Source organism: Diadema antillarum, unplaced genomic scaffold (assembly GCF_040938485.1).
Source record: "Diadema antillarum isolate AM-2024a unplaced genomic scaffold, OU_Dant_1.0 seq00000819_RagTag, whole genome shotgun sequence".
Classification (NCBI taxonomy): domain Eukaryota; kingdom Metazoa; phylum Echinodermata; class Echinoidea; order Diadematoida; family Diadematidae; genus Diadema; species Diadema antillarum.
Window position 1 is genome coordinate 1592432 of NW_027271696.1, and position 17218 is coordinate 1609649.

General features: G+C 42.8%; 2 protein-coding genes across 2 annotated transcripts; one reads left to right on the forward strand and one right to left on the reverse strand.

Moving 5' to 3' along the window:
- The first annotated feature begins 839 nt into the window (after positions 1-839).
- LOC139739823 (protein RCC2 homolog) lies at positions 840-7122 on the forward strand. The gene is made up of 7 exons (XM_071650417.1): positions 840-885; positions 1111-1167; positions 2754-3167; positions 4008-4167; positions 4728-4849; positions 6197-6415; positions 6932-7122. The coding sequence occupies exons 1-7, from the start codon at positions 840-842 to the stop codon at positions 7120-7122; spliced, it is 1209 nt and encodes a 402-aa protein (XP_071506518.1).
- Positions 7123-10731: 3609 nt separating this feature from the next.
- On the reverse strand, positions 10732-11580 carry LOC139739824 (uncharacterized). Its single transcript, XM_071650418.1, has one exon. The coding sequence runs from the start codon at positions 11578-11580 to the stop codon at positions 10732-10734; it is 849 nt and encodes a 282-aa protein (XP_071506519.1).
- Positions 11581-17218: the final 5638 nt, after the last annotated feature.

The following is a 17218-nucleotide window of genomic DNA, read 5'->3' on the forward strand; positions in this document are numbered from 1 at the left end:
AATGCTACCGCAAGTCACAAACCTATATGATTCAATATGATTCAATATATATTAAATTGTCACAAGGTGCAGTTCTTAATAGGTTTAAAGTGAACTGATGCGTTCTACGCGGTTCTAAAGGACTGAACAAGTCACGTCTACTGAGTGGCATACAATATGGGCTTGAACGCAAAGTTATTTGACTTGTTTAGAGACATGAACTCAGTTATCCCCGGCCCCTTTTAAAGAGACAAATCAAGTGCTGTTTTGTTATGGTGAAAAAGTGAATATAGTTATTTTGAGTTTTCTTTATTTTGTTCTTTGTATTGACATTAAAAAATATAGACTTATCCTGCAATGCTGCATGCCCAAAAACTTAAATTTGTAAAATTTGAATGGATTGTGCAATTTTCCTCAACATTGTCATCGATGTGTTCAATTTACATTGCTGCATCCACTCAATCCACATTATATTTGGGTGAACTTGTCCTTTAAATAACAATGATTAAAATCAAGATGGGTATATAATGAACATCTCTTCTTGAGTCTTGAGCATTAACATTTATCAATAACTATTTATATTACAATAATTATCTTGTATATAGGTGACTTGATTTTCAAACTTACTGCCATTATTATGCAATAATTTCATAATTCCATTAAACCAGGACATCATCAAAAGGATAAATGCAACAATGATGGTGTTTTAAAAGAATGAAAGAAGACATCTGCATGCCTGTATCCGTATCTTATATGGGGACAGGGTGACACGCTATTCTGTGGCGCATGCAAACAATCTCTTTGGGCGAATGTTAGGGCGACTCTAATGAATACGGTGTCGCGTTGTCATAGGGCGAACCATGGGTTCGTCGAGCGGTCTCGATCTCTTTGCCTGCACGTTGTGCAGTACACGTAGTTACGTAATATCTGTGAGTTTCCGAATTGCAGGTGCTAGGTGATTCGAACCTCGAACCGTGGAATGATTAACGTTACTATATTGTACTACAATAGTTAGTCCCCTCATCACCTTCCTCCATATCGTCCGTCTAATGGTTTAGATGTGCATTTTGGAATTCAACTCTTTAGCCGTGAATCTTTGCGTTTTCTTTCGTTTTCCCTTCCTGAAAACAGGGAAAAGTGTGCACGTGAATCCAGCTCCAGCGTTCTCAGAAGCCGGTGCGCCCCCGGGTCAGGCCCGTGCACGGTGCACAGCTCACAGCTAGCAGCTGTACGTCGCTCGGCCAGCTCGGGACGCAAACAAGTCGTGCTCGGGGAGCTCGGGCAGGCAAACCTTTGTTTATCCCACCTCCCTGACCACTTGCTGACCTTGGTATGGTAGTATCTACGGCTACGCCTACACGAATATCTCCTATCCTAAGTCCTGTGTCGACTTCCACTTGCTAGTTTGGAGTGTACATGCAGGATGTTGTTCTCCTCGGCTCGACACGAGCTTTTGCATACTTCTTCATGACCTCGACCTGAAGATCTATCTTCTAGTACTAGTTCTACTGCACTGGGAAGTAACTTCAAGCTGCTGAACATCAAGCAAGGTGTTGATGACTAAATAGTTGCTGCTCGGACCCTGTGTTCAGGAAAAACAGTTCTTTACATATTCTGTCTCAATTTCAATCCACACCCGAGAAGCTGTGTACCATTGGCATACTGACATGTGTCTGCTATAAATTTCGAAGTGTGTAATTTGCTGAGAATGCTACTGCTAGCAACCATGAATGTAATTTTCGGATTTGGATATAATAGGTTTGGTCAATTATTACAGGCAGATTCCTCGAATAAGCAAAATATAATTACACACCCACAGAAGCTAAACTTCTCAGAAGTAAAACGTAAAGAATGCAATGTCTTGCAAAGCGATGAAGAAGTTACCACCACCCCATCCACCCTTCATCAGCCTTCCACTGATGGTGATTGTGGCCTAGGTGGTGGATGCGCTGCTGAATCTGGTGCAAGGAAATTACAGCTAAATGAATGTGAGGAGGGACGTGCAACCAGAACATTAAACAGTGATCCTTCATTACATGACGTCATTGCTAGTTTGAAATGGAATGCAGTTGCCCTTGGTTTAAATGGTAAGCAAGCCAAACATCTTCCAAATAAAAGAAATCTGTGAATTACCCCCAGCTCAAGGCAGTAAGTTACTCCAGCATCCCTAGTCAAGAATAGCTTATAAACACTTTGAAATGATACAAACAAAATGTAAATTGTTTTTTGTTGTTTGGGATTTATTTGGCATTTATCATTTTGAAAAAAAAAGATATATGATTATGCCAACTCTTTATTAAAGAATTAATTTTGATTCCACATGTTTTTTTCCTACAATATATGTTAATCATAAAAATTAATCAATAGACTTGAAAATATGCAGATACATGTACATCATACATGAACCTCAGATAACCCAGTTGACTGAGTACAGAGTAGTAACTAGCAGTATAAACTGGCCGGCCCGACTCTAACTTTAGCAGTGGTAGTGACAAGGTTTCTAAATAGTTTGCCTCTGTTAAGAGGTATACATGAACCTGTTTTCTTTTAACTTACCTGGTAATATGTATTGAGAGAATTTCACGGACCACTATCTTTTAAGAAGTTATACGTAATGGTAATTTTGAGCTGCACAAAATTACGAGGGAACAGATACTAATGTTTTTATTTGCAACAGTAAATTTACTGAATACTATGTATTGTATAGATGCAATGTTGGTAAAACATGAGTTACTTTAAGCATGAATACCCTATTATTGTTTTCTCTTCTTCAGGGGGCTTAGTGCTGGGGTGCTTGTTCGGACAAAAGGATTCTCTACTTGAACTTTCTTCCTGGAAAGATGTTTCTCCGTCCAGATATTTGTGTCTTTGTGAGGACCGCCTGTTTTGCATCAATCGGCACGATGACTGCTATGTCCTGGAACTATCTGATGCCACGGGAGCAAGACCAAAGAAGGTTTCAGTCTATAATGAAGTCAGAACAGCAGGACGGGATAGTTTACACTCACAGTCCCACAGGATTGCTGATGAGGAGGGTATAGCGGCAGTTGGGCAGGTGGCCCTAGGTGTAGGTTCTTCCACCCCACCTGCAGTACCTTGCTCTGAACACGATCTTTCTCAGACCAGTGATAAGAAGACAGGATTCAGGCATTTGGCCTGTGGTGACTCACTGGTTTTATGTGCTCTTGGTAGGTGTTTGCTTTGTTTAGATACAGTCAAACCTGTCTATAGTGACCACCCAAGGGAGACGAAAAGAGTGGCCATTGCAGCAGGTGGCCACTATAGACAGGGTCTTTAATGTGACTTTTCTATTGGGGGAATTAAGTTTAGTGGTTGTATATGGCAGGTGGCCACTATAGACAGGTGGTCCCTATGGCACTATTGGCAGGTTTGACTGTACATAGTGTACATATTATGAAAAAAGTGGTTTAGTACAAACAAAAAAATGAATAAAAATACAGCTTGGAATATCTGAAACCTTTTGACTGTTTATATACCATTGGTATGTTAGTACTTCAAATTACAGAGTAGCGTATTTTGTATTTCCCACAAAGAGGAAATCATGTCGAAGGCTTTAATTGCAGGTAGGTGTCAACTGGACATCATTATTGATGTAAATTACTAGAGATGCTGACAATGATGCTTGTAATTATCGGAATAAAGAGGATGTTGGTAAATAGCGATGAATTCAAGTTCATTATTCTAGACAGTACCGTTGTTATTTCTTATGAAGTCTTAGTCTCAGGTATATTGGTGTCATGATGCATTGTAATGCCTGTTAAATATTCATATTCTGTGTTGTATGTCTCTCTTTCTCTCTCTTTCTTTCTTCTTCTTCTTTTTTTTTGTCTTTTTTTTTGGGGGGGGGGGAATAACTTTGCCCTGTATATCATTCTCTTTGATATGCAATTTTTGATGCCATCATCAAATATTTTAAGACTTTGAGTTTCAAGATTTTGTTTGCCCATAAGATGGAAGGAATCTGTCAATCATCAGTGTGCCTTCTTTTTTTCTCTCTCCTTCTGTAGATCCAGATCGTCAGGCAGGCCAGATAGTGAGATCAGAGGAAGATGAGTTTGTCGTCCATCGCTTCTCGCATCCCCTTTCAGTTAGAGCGATTTCCTGTGGCAAGGAGCATGGTCTGCTCCTGGTCGATCAGGGCTTGGTCTACTCCCTCGGCTTGGGTAGGTAGGTCAGGTAGTCACTCGGTCAATCATCACCCAGTCAGTTCAAGTCTGCCACGTTCTTTATTGACTATTGCCACATATTATGATCATGCTATTTATATAGGCCTACTTTTGTTGGTATGTATGATAGATTTATGATTGTCAAATTATAGGGCCTACTTATTCAACTGTTGTACACAGCACAATGTGAAATGCTGCCCTCTGGTGTTGAGTTCCAATAAGGTTATCAAGATATACATGTGACCAGTTTTAGTGCCAGTATAAGTAAACAATGATGTTTGTTGTGATGATCTACCTGCCTGAATACACCATATCTGCCACAACAAGAAATTACTTCTGCCTGGGATATACACGTATTGTTCTTTATTAAACAAATTTGAGTGTGCAAGAGTTCCATCTCAAGTAGGAAGTATAGATAGTTGGGTTGGTGTCTTTACTCTCAAAAGTGATATCCGTTGTCCAGTACAGAGTACTCATTGTGGACAGACTTTTTTCTGTGGTAGTGAGGCATACTAGAGTCCTTGGTAATATCATTTGTATTATGTCTTTGGTCAATTTCAGCCGGGGTCAGTTAGGGCATGGTGACACGGACAGTGAGAGAGAACCCAGACTCATTGAGGCCCTAGGCTGTGTGGGTGTGACATCGGTCAGTGCGGGAGGATGGCATTCAGCCTGCATCAGTGGTAAGTTCACCAGGCAAGAACAGATGACAAGAGATGCTTGTAAGGAGGGGCAGGGCAGTGTAACTAGTGCTATACAGCTATCATCAGCAGCATGTCTGTTTTGAATGGAACTGCCTCAGGGTTATACGTTTCCTTCTATTTTCTCAGACTCCATAAAGCGCTTTATTGGTGGTGATATACCATGTGGCATTTTCTATTGATGATGATATAACAACCTTCTTCTGTAGTCCTTGCAGTCCCTGTGTATCAAATTTATGCTTGTCTGTTTTTGCTCATTTTTTAGCTGGATGCTGATATAAATAAATGACAAATGTGTATATCAGGCTTTTCTCTCCGTCACAATGTCATTTTCCTTATTGCAATTATCTACTTTGTAAAGAGTATAGGTGTAGTTGAATTTGATACCCAGTACATCAGTGCATCATCATGTAAATATGAGCAATTTGTTGTCCCCGCCGAACGAGTTCGAGCAGGGGACTATGAAACGGGCTCCGTACGTGTGTGTGTCTGTGCGTCCGTGCGTCCGTCCGTCCGTCCGTCCGTGCGTCCGTCCGTGTGTGCGTCCGTGTGTGATCAAAATGTTCAATTTGCTACTTCTCTGTCATTTATGAGCCAATTTTGATTCTGTTTGCTTTATATGATAGCACTACATGGGAGCTTTAAAACTTCTACACAGAATTTCAGTTGTGACCTTCGACCTTGACCTTTGACCTATATTGTACATTTTGCTACAAAATGCTACTCCTTCGCCATTTCTAACCCGATTTCGATTCTGTTTGCTTTATGTGATAGCACTAGGTCAGGGCTTCAAAACTTCTACACAGAATTTTGACCTTTGTCTTCTTTGACCTTTGACCTTGATTTTTGACCTATATTGTGCATTTTGCTACAAAATGCTACTCCTTCGCCATTTCTAACCCAATTTCGATTCCATTTGCTTTATGTGATGGCACTAGGTGAGGGCTTCAAAACTTCTACACAGAATTTTGACCTTTGACTTCTTTGACCTTTGACCTTGATTTTTTACCTATATTGCACATTTTGTTACAAAATGCTACTTCCGGCGGGGACATATATTACGCACCACGTAATTTCTACTTTTCCTTGTTTGGTTTTATTGTTGTTGTGAGAACTCTCTACAAGGTAACAACATTGCATTAAGATACTAAACTCATTATTCTAAGCTTCAAATATGTGTGTTTATATGTGTATGATAAGGACACATTGCCTGTGCATAAACAAGTGAGATAACATATGTAGTGTATAAGTGTATCAAAGCACAACAGATCTAATGTCAGTTGGAAAGCAAAGTGACCAACAAGGCAGAATTCTTGTTTGTGTATTCAGACATAGGTGACCTGTACATCTGGGGTTGGAATGAGGCTGGTCAGCTTGGGCTATCCCTCAAAGCCGGAGTGGAGGAAGAGCCTGGGGCTTCTTCTCCTCGTTCTGACCATTCTCCATCAAGAGTGACCTTTCAGATGGTTCCAGCCATTCTAGATTTCCCTGGAGGGGTTAACGTGTCAAAGGTCAGCTGCGGGTCGAGGCACACAGCTGCAGTGACTTGTGAGTATCAAGAATAATGCTCTTGTATTCCTTGTCTTAAATGATAGATGCGCTGCAGATTGTTAAATGCTAAGAATCTCGCTTTTATTAACAAGACTTACACAATTAGGAATGTATTGTTGATACTATCCTAAGAGGAAAAAGGTATTCATTTCTGCTTTTGATTTTGTTTTCTGTCTGGAGATTTTGAGAAAGATACCAATGGCACACCTATTCTGTCTTCATTGCTGTCACTGTCTGTATAACGCTCCCTAATATAAAATACATGTATGTGCCTTGTGACATAAAGGTGATGCAGATTAAGGGGAGAGCCAGTTGATCAGTGGGGCAACCTCTAACCTTAGATTTAATTGTAGCCATCTCTAGGGATGAAGGAATGACATTCAGATTTAAAAAGAAAGAATAATGTGTCTTTCACCTTCGCCTGTTTCCTCTTGAGCAGTTTTGCCTCTAGCTATTTTGACTTTGACTAAGGCACCTATATTCTATGTGTGCTGACCATTTTTCTTGTTGCAGATGATAAGAGGCTCTACACGTGGGGTTGGGGCAAGTATGGACAGCTGGGTCACGGCGATGTGGACTCACAGGATCAGCCGAAGCATGTGGAATTCTTCCACCTTGAGAGGCTGTGGGTCACAGACGTCATGTGCGGAGATTGGACCACTGTCGCTCAGACGTGCCCCGCGCCATCACCCATGCCGCCATGATGTCTCCGACGGAACGCCGAGATTGATGCATCACGCAGCTGATACTGACCTGTGGCATGCTATATTTGTCTGAAGTTGGGAAGTTATGGTAGAAAATACTATTCAGTAACCGATACCAACTATCATAAGCGGATGCAGCTCGTCATGCAACCACCTTTCATGCCCCGCATGTTATTCAATGCTGAACTTACCCTTGTGGAGTAATGCTTTTGGCAACCTTACTTTACATTTAATTTGAAAGCAGTGAAGTTCAAAGGAAACAGTTTTACATGTACATGTATATGTGAATTTCCTCTCACAGCCTTATGAATAAGTTTGACTGACAGGACAAGTCTAATCAGTGTTGAGTGACAGTGCACAGTAGCAATTAAACAACAATAACCACCTGGTATCTCTTGTAGCTATGAAGGCTGGGAAAGGAAAGAATGCTCAAACACAATATTCTTTAGGTTTCTGTCTCAAGAAGTGTTTTATTACATGACTTTGTTTCAGGAAACTAAAGTTGAACCAAAGATCAATAAAACTTCTGATCATAAAACCAAAGCTAATGCTCATGTGAACATTCTAGCAACATTAAGACATATTGATGTTAACTCAAGTGCGAAAACAAATGCAAACACTAACCTGAACACAATAACAAAGTGCAAAGCTAAGTAACACAATGCAGCTAGCAATGCAAATGACTTTAGGCTGACACTCTTGTTCAAAAAAGCCAGTGATACTCACAATTCTGAGACTAGACCTGCTGTTTCGGAGGGGCTGTTGGTACCAAGAGCCAAAACAAAGGCTGGAAAACAAGCCTTCTCACACATCGGAGCTGTTGAATAGAACAGCTTACCAAAGAATATCAGACATGCTTCATCCAAACAGTCTTCTTCAGCACAGTTCTGGAGAGCACTTAATTTTGCTCAAGAATATTAGTATACAAATGATGCACAGGATAGAGTGCGTTAGTGGCCGAGTGCATGTTGCACTACATTGTAAATACCCGAGAGTGAGCTACGCCTCCACTAACGCCACGAAATAATCCTGTGCATCATTTGTTTTATAAAATGGGTCGAAAATTCGAAAACTAACAGCATTTTTCAGCGTTTTTCACGTACCTTCGTGGGTCAAGACGTCCGAAGATGTTCGTCCCAAACATTTACGCACGTCGCACTCGTAAATCCCGCACATACAGTATAAGTATGATGGGGGGTTGGGTTTCCGGACACTTCAGTTCCCGCATGAAAACTTACTTATTTTACATAGAATATGCACCCTTTACCTTAAAGACTTGATATAGACTCCTCATATAGGCCTACTAGACAACATACTCTGAAAATGGCGTGAGAATTAACCTGCTAAATCGTTGGATTTGCCCTTCAAAGTGACTCCATGTACGCGTCCGGTCCCACAACGCTTGGTCTACTGTACACTGTACGTGTGATACGTACGTAAGCCACACATCGTTTATGTACAAGGGAAGAAAGGCCGGCTGGCCGGCAGCAGTCCAAACCAACTACAAGTTGTTTACAGGATTGACCGCGTATGCATGCAATTCAAAGGAGCCGCCGCGCACAGATGATCGGCAATACGATTTAACACGCAGTGCAATGGGACTGAGTAACCAAAGCACACGTCACTCATTTCAGCACTTCCTATTGGCTACATTCTTGAACCCATTTTATAATATGATTTATATTTTAGAGGCTGCACTTTGTGAGATAATGTTATCTCATTACACCTTTTGCAGTGAGGCAGATAGTTTACTGACTACATTTTTCTGCTTCTTGATATCACCTTCCATTTGTTTGGTTTTCTGCCTCAAGGCATTTGATTTTGCCAGAAGTGTGAAGTTGTTTTTCTTTTCAACTTCTTGTCAACATCTGTGGTTAGTGATACAAGAGTCTGCTCCAGCTTGTTGAGCTTCTTCCTTTCTTCATTAAGTTCAGTTTCTTCTGCAGCCCTCTTTTGCAGCTTGATCTGCTTCTGCAGCCATTTCCTTTTGTTGAGACAGGTGGGTCATGTACCTTGAATAGGCATGATTGCATGACCTCAGCAGCCCTGATGTAATCTGAAAGTCAGCAACAGAAAGTTCTGAAAGAGCGATAGTGTCATGGTCCATTCTTTGTGCCACCAATTTATTGAGTCTTGAGATTGCAGTATGGCTTCTATGCACTTGACAGCTCTTTCAAATGTAAAATGCCTGAGTGCACAAACACATATAATTTACTTTAATTTCATTCATTTATTTCACCACGGATAAAAATGCCCAATCAGCAAAAGCTGTTTTCAATGGGGCCATGAATCAGTGTACATGAATCATGTTAACATGATAAGAAATGATTTATGTAAAAACAAACACAAACATCAAAATTTGTTGCACTACATCAACAGAGTGAAAAGTTAAGCTACGGTCGCAAAGGTTCGTACGAACGATGCGTTTGTACGAATGTTACTGTTCGTACGAATTCTGGAGGTAGTAGAGATTCGTAGTTTGGGCACAGATCTTACGGCCTTCTTACAAATTTCGTACAAACGCTGTTTAATTCGCAAGAACAACTTAAGACCTTTTAAAGAAACGACATGATTTTCAGTTATACAGTGGCCTTAGAATTCATACGTTTTTCGTATGAATGCCTCGAGTTATTCTTTTGTCAGACTTACGGCCATCTTACGATTTCTTTTTTGTCGGAAGATGGTCGTAAATGCAACTCATGACACTCTCAAGTCATTCGTAAGAAGATTTTACAATTTTTTGGGGGTATATTTTGTTGGGTTAAAAAGATGCTGCCATGTCCTGCCGTCTTGATGATTCTTCTTCCTCCTCCTCCTCTTCCTCGTAATCTTCCACTACCTCCTCCCTGTCACTTCGGATGTCCATCATCTCTCGAGGTTGTTGCTCCAACTCTCCCCCTCTCGCTCCTTCCTTCTCATCCTACTCCTTTCTTTTCTTCCCCTTCCCCCTTTTCCCTTTGATTGCCTTCCCTTTTGGTCCCATATTTAACAGAGATGCTTTCTGGTCGAACAACTAGAACAGAGTGAGGATTTGAGCTTCGCGTGTTTGGCTTTATACCCCCTAAAACTCAACAGTTGCACAAATTGTGTACCTACGCCTTACGAGTCCCTTACGAACGTCTTACAAACTGTGTTGTTCGTAAGAACGCAGTATGAATCTCCGTTCGTAAGGCATTCTAACGAAAGACGTAAGAGCCCTCTATGAACAACTGAAGGCATTCTTACAATCGTAAGAATTTAAGGCTTTTAGAATCGTCTCTCGACCCTACAAAATCTTGCGTAGTTCTTACAATGTTCGTACGACGTTCGTACGGCTGTCTTACGAAGAGAAGACACGGTCCGGCAGCATTTACTACAATCAGTGTCAGATTGTATGTTTTCTGTCTATCTTCGACTGCGACGTCGATCTCCCCTTTAATGTCGAGAAGTTCTCCCATGTATGTGCAAAGTTTTGTTGAAGATGGCCTGAGGGCTTTTCCGGGCCAACATTTCTCAAACTTCCTGGCGGGTATCAGCGACAGCGACGCCCCTGTGTCAACCTCCATTTCCGTCTCGACGTCATCGATCAGTACTGTCACTGTCATTGGAGGGTTAGGCCCAGTCTTCACATTAAAAAGAGTGTGTTTGTGAAGTACCCTCCTTCTCAGGACGGTCCAAACAGTCCTCGCTGGTTTGTGCGTCTTCCTCATCCACCACGTGCACATTGTCGTTTCGGCGACTACGACACACTCGTGCGATGTGGCCTGTCTTCCCGCAATTAAAACATGTGTTGTTTCTGAACCTGCAGGTGTCAGGAGAGTGAGTAGCACCACATCGGTAACATGCCTTCTGGGGCTGTTGCGCCGGGGCACGCCCAGTACTGGACTTCGGCGAACTCGATGTCGATTGGAATTTGTGTACTTCCCCCTGCCCAGCTGCCGAAGACGCCTGCGCACACTTCAGGTCTTTGACATTGGCGTTGGCCGTTTCGATCCCCTGAGCGATGTCGATTGCTCCCTTGAGATCCAACTTCTGTTCGGAGAGGAGGCGACACTGAATATTGTCATCATTTATGCCACAAACGAGGTGATCCCTTAGCATCATGTCGAGCTGCTGGCCATAATTGCAGTGCTCGGCTAACGAACGGAGGGATGCCACGAAGTCAGCCACAGACTCCCCCTCACTCTGAAAACGGCTGTTGAACTTACAGCGTTGAACGATTTCACTCAGGACCGGGTTATAGTGCCTTTTCATAAGGGCACAGAGTTCGTCAAATGTTTTATTGCCTGGTTTTGCGGGAGACACAAGATTCCTTAAAAGGCTGTAGGCCTTTGCGCCGGTGACGGTAAGCAGGATGGCCCGCTGCTTACCGGAGTCTGTAATACCATTGGCACCAAAATAGTGCTCAAGTCTCTCAGTATATTGGTCCCACCCATCATGGTCAGGGCGAAATTCATCCTCTTTACCGATCAAAGCCATAGTCACGCGTATGTCCGTATAATCCTCATCGCCAGTGTAGAAAATACCGAAGTACTCAACAAAAACTACTATAATGTGGAGTGGAACCAACCTTCATGTTTATCTTATGGAGTTCAGAAACAGACTGAATATTTTTCTACCAGAAGCACATGGCTTCGACCTCATGAATGCCAGGAGTGGTCCCTGGTCAGAATGAAATATATGGGGACAGGTCCTGTCTGGCAGTGGTCAGCCCCATCCAGTATTCCCAGGGTTTATGCCCCTATTTCATGTGCTTCCATTTCTGCTATGTGGTTACAGGGCACATGGGCAATACATTACAACATGCGCTCCCCATTCCAAATATTCATCAATAAAGATACCGAAATATTTTGTGCTTTTCACTCTCTTAATCACATCGCCATCTAATGATACTGTAATTCTTTTATCTACTTATTTAAGCCGATTTCGTATACCAACTAATAAAAATTCACATTTAATTAAATTCAACTAAAGTTTGTTGCAAGCAACGATATTGATAATATAGCTAGTAAGTCATTTTCAAGGAATGACTTAATTTCAATTACATTTTTAGAACTGCAATGCAAGTATCAACAGCATACAATGGTAATGTAGATTTTTTGACTACATTACCAAATTATTTATGTATAATGAAAACAGTAACGGGCCGAGTGCAGACCCTTGCGGTATACTACATTCAACTGTAGCTTGCTCCGATCGTATTCCATTCATATACACATAATGAGAACGAGATGACAAATATGACTCAAACCACGTGTGGGTAGTATCCTCACTATCCTGTATGCCAATGAAATGGAGTTTGTTGAGAAGAATCTGGTGAACTAAGCTATCAAAAGCCTTTTGTAAGTCCAACTTTTCCATGCCAGTAAGTAATCCTTCATCCACATTTTCTACAGCATCGTCTGTTGTATATAGGACTGCAGAGTAGGTGGAGTGATGTGGTTGGAAACCCGATTGGATTTCCATTAAGATTTTTTTTATCTGTGACGTATTTATATGTTTGTTCAAGTACTATCTTCTCAATAACTTGAGCTAATACAGACATAAGAGAAATTTGTCTGTAATTGTTCATAATTTCAATGCTACCTTTTTAGAATATGGTAGTTACTTTTGACATTTTCCATTTTTATGGTACATCTCCACTTTTCAGAGATAGATTTATGATATGATGGAGAGGTACAACTATGCATGGTAATATTTCATGAATTAATTTGGCCGATATATCATCTTGTCCACAACCTTTACCCTTGGGGAGACTTTATAACAGATCAGAGACCTTCTGAACTGAAACCTCATGAAACTGAAATACATCTTCTAATTGAGGAAGGAAATCCAATGCAGACTTTTCCATGTGAGGTATTTCATTCTGTACATTTTTACCTACAGTAACAAAGTGGGTATTAAACGCAGTCACGATTCCTTTGGGGTCTGTTACATAGTGATCATTGTAGCACCCGCCAAGGGTCACAGGCGCCGAGGTAATATCACTGACACTGAATAAAGCAGGAGGAGAGGCCATGTGATGTTACTTCAGTCAGTGACACGATGTGAATTACATCATGGCCACTAACCACAACTTCTTCTCTCTCCCCTGTTCTGGGTTAAACCATCTTTATTTTAGGGGGTTCTTTCTGGAAGAAAGTCCCTCTTCTGTATCGTTTAGTCTTAACATGTTGCTTTTTTTGTTATGTGGGCTTGCCCACACTCTCCCCCCGAATTTGAAGGCTTGTGTATACCACTGAAATATACTCTACATGTCATAAAACATTTCACTCTTAAATTTGATCATTGTCATCATGGGCTCCAACCACCTACATGCTTACTTACAAGAATTGCATCACGATTTCCAGCTACTGAGAGGGGTCCTCTGTTACATAGCTCAAGTTAAGAGAGTGGCCATCCCTATTAACTTAATTAATTTTTCCCATCCTGACATAGACATCCATCAGTATACAAATAGTGAATGGTCACGAGTGCAATGGTACGAGATTTCGCACGAGGTGAAAGATAGAGGCGCTCTATTCAACGAGGCGAAGCCGAGTTGTATAGTGCACCTCATCTTTCACCGAGTGCGAAATCTCGTTCCATTGCCTGAGTAAAGACCATACACTATTTGTTTTATACAACGTCCAAGTAGATCTTTGTTATTTGGTTGGAGGATTGTTAGGTAGGTCTAAGTAGGCCTAGAAGTCTATATATGTATGAAAAATATAGCCATACTTACATGTGGATCCACTGCGATTCTCTTTCTGGCTTGCGCAATCAGTGCAGATACAGGTCACAGCTAGCGCTCATACACATACACTATTTAGCACTACGTAGGCCTACATACGCGCATGCATGTACCGCACACGTACACTGCGCTAGCTGCCTGCGATCCTCAATATGCAAAGCAACTCACAGTACATGCAGTACCGTACAATTTCTCGAACCGTGGAATAGAACGAAAAAATCGAACCAAGTTGCATGCAAAAATAGAACCAAAATTGCACGGCGCGTTAAATGGAGTACTTATTGAATATCACGTCACCAACAATCCTCCAATCAAATTACAAGGATCTACTTGGACGTTGTATAATAAGGTATCAATACCCTTTACAATTCAACAAATTTGGCATCTGCATTTTCTACCTTTGCTCTTTTCATCTCCGCCACATTTCCCACACACCTATGTAAGTAAGATGATTACAATTATACCAAATTATATACACCTAGAGTTGGAACTCCCATATTCTTTGCATCTCTTCTCTGGGATTTACACTAGGAACAACAAATCCTAACATTAAAATACATTAATTCGCGGAGTTTTCATATGCTTGTCTCTATTGTTCGTTTTGCTGACCCCAGAGGAAAGTGTTCTGCAGTCCAGGAAATGGCGGCTGATACGAGTATACTCCCCATGGTACGTATGGCACAGCATACGGGTTGAGCGGTGGTGGCTGGTTCATGTCGACCCATCCCTCGTGCATGGCTGGCATGTAAAAAGCGTTGAGTGATGCACCAGTTGGCCATTGTTGTGGATTCCCCAGCTGAGAATACGTCAGGACCGGTGGTGGACGTCTGGACCTAGGCGGGTTAGTACGTTGTGCCAGTTGTTCAGCTGCACTTGTAGGGGAGGAATCAGAACATTCATGGATTGGCTGAGTTACTGAGGGAGTCAGAGAGGGCGGTAGCAATGGTTGTATGGGGGAAGGAGAAGGTGGTGGCAAATGAACAGGCAGTGGTACCGGTGGCTGAGATGTGTAGGGTTGGTCAGGTAGTATTGCTCGTGTGCCACCAGACAATTGTATCGGGTGATCTGAGGTTGATCCTTTAGGTGGGGAAGGGAGATGACCTACAGGTGACAGAGGTGGTTGTGCATCCATGTGACTGTTTTGGGCATCTGGGGCTGTCCCTGATATCGGAATGGCACCATTACCATACTCCAGGATCCATGTGACTTCCTCATCTTCTGAGTCACTTTCTTCCTGTCTTCCCCAGCGTGGGATGGTTGGTTGTGGGTTCTGTTTTGGAGTAACATATCAATGGTTACCACATTGAACGTTTGATACTTGGGATTCCAAGTGGTCACAGGGCAAAAGCAGGTTGTGATGCAGTATAAGTATGCGACCCTTGGCCCTTCTCTGGGCAGACTTCATATACTGGAATATCAGGTGACAAGCGGCGGTTGACCACATGGATGTCTTTTTCCCAGTATGAGCGTAGTTTTGAAGGTCCAGACTGCGGGGTCAGGTTCCTCACCAACACCCGGTCTCCTTCTTCAAGCGGGAGAGGGTGCAGGGCCCTGTCCCTGTGTCTCCTTGACTGGTCAGCCTTTTCTTGGGATGTCTGCTTGGCCTAGGTGTAAACCTCCTGCATCGCTCCTTTCCATCGTTGTGCATAGGCCTTGTGGTCGCCTCCAGATGGGTTCTCAGTATCTAGTCCAAAAGCAAGGTCAATGGAAAGCCTCGGGGGTCTGTCCAAACATTTGGTAGGCAGGAGCATAACCTGTGGCTTCATTCTTTCTTGCATTATGGGCATGCTCTACCTTATTTAGGTGCTCCTTCCAGTTGGCTTTTGCATCTGCTGTCAGTGTTCTGAGCATTGAAAGGAGAGTCCTGTTAAAGCATTCTGCTTTGCCATTTCCCTTGTGGTGATAGGGAGTGGTCCTGGCGTTTTTAACTCCAGAGAGCTGCTGAAGCCGGCGGAACAGCTTATTTTCAAACTCTCCCCCTTGATCATGGAGGATCCGGCGGGGGGAATCCAAACCTCAGCACGAAGTCATTAAAAATCCTATCCGCGGTTGTTTGCCCTGCCTTGTTCCTGGTGGGGTAAGCTTGAGCGTACCTGGTGAAGTGGTCTACGACAACCAGGATATACTCAAAACCTCCCTTGCTGGTTTCAAGATGCAGAAAATCAATGGAAATGAGCTCGAGGGGTTCAGATGTTATGATCGGTACCATTGGGGCCTTTGGGGGACGATTCGGTTTTCGCTGAACAAGACGGCTGCACTCATAATGAATGAAATGCTCCACTGTTCCCAGCATATTGGGCCAATAGAATCGCTGTCTTGCCAAGTCCATCACTCGTTCAACCCCGAGGTTGCCCATTTCGACATGAAGATCGTGAAGATCACGCCTATGGTATTTGGCAGGTAGGACCAATTGTCGTGTATTCCGGTAGAGGATGTCATCCTTGCCCAACTCCAACTCCTTCCATTCCCGGAACAATGCTCTCATCTCCTTGGGTGCTTTTCTCCAGCAGGCAGCCTTAGGAGACTCCCTGCTGCTTCCTCTGCACGATTTTTCCCAAGAGGGTTTCTTTATGTTGAGCTTTGGCTAACTCTACCTTGCTGACTTCTTGGATAGGCGTCACCAATTCTTGTTCTGTATCTTCATTGCTCAGGTTGGCAGTGAGACTCATAATCAGTGGCAGGGGCAGAATTTGGGTCGAGTGGACCTGTGGGACTGCAGCACAAATGACACCTGATGGAGTCTCCTCGATGCAGTCTCTTATGTATGCTTCCATGTCTCGTGGGATTTTAGACAGAGTGTCTGCATCAGCATTGGTCCGTCCAGGTCTGTATCTGATTTGGAAGTTGAAGTTGGCGAGTTCCGTGACCCAACACTGGCTCAATGCATTCAGCTTGGCTGTGGATAGTACATATGCCAACGGGTTGTTGTCCGTGTAGACTATGAAGGAGGGCGCATAGTACAGGTAGTCATGAAACTTGTCACGTATGGACCACTTTAGTGCCAGAAACTCCAACTTGCCAGAATGCAGATGGTAGTTTCGTTCCGCTGGTGTCAAAGTTCGAGATGCATAGGCGACCACTCGCAGTCTTCCCCCTTGCCGCTGGTATAACAAAGCCCCTAAGCCATCGTTCGACGCATCCCTATGGAGAACGAATGGTTGCTCGAAATTGGGGAAAGCCATAATTGGTGGTCTAGTAAGGTGGTCAGTTAGCTTCTCCAGTCGCTCCTGGTGGAGTCTTGTCCATTTGACTGGAGTCCGAGATGGCTCTTGGGCATTCTTCTTGGTCCCTCTTGATGGTGCCTTTGACGTCTTGATGGCTGTTTCTTCTGCCGTGACAGAAAGCAGATCATACATTGATTTGGCCACCTTGGAAAAGTCTGGT

Coding starts and splice junctions, on each gene's coding strand:
- LOC139739823 (XM_071650417.1), top strand. CDS start 840: ATGGGTTCGTCGAGCGGTCTCGATCTCTTTGCCTGCACGTTGTGCA. Junction 3,168..4,007: donor ACTGGTTTTATGTGCTCTTG/GTAGGTGTTTGC, acceptor CTCCTTCTGTAG/ATCCAGATCGTCAGGCAGGC. Junction 4,850..6,196: donor GCATTCAGCCTGCATCAGTG/GTAAGTTCACCA, acceptor TTGTGTATTCAG/ACATAGGTGACCTGTACATC.
- LOC139739824 (XM_071650418.1), bottom strand. CDS start 11,580: ATGGCTTTGATCGGTAAAGAGGATGAATTTCGCCCTGACCATGATGGG.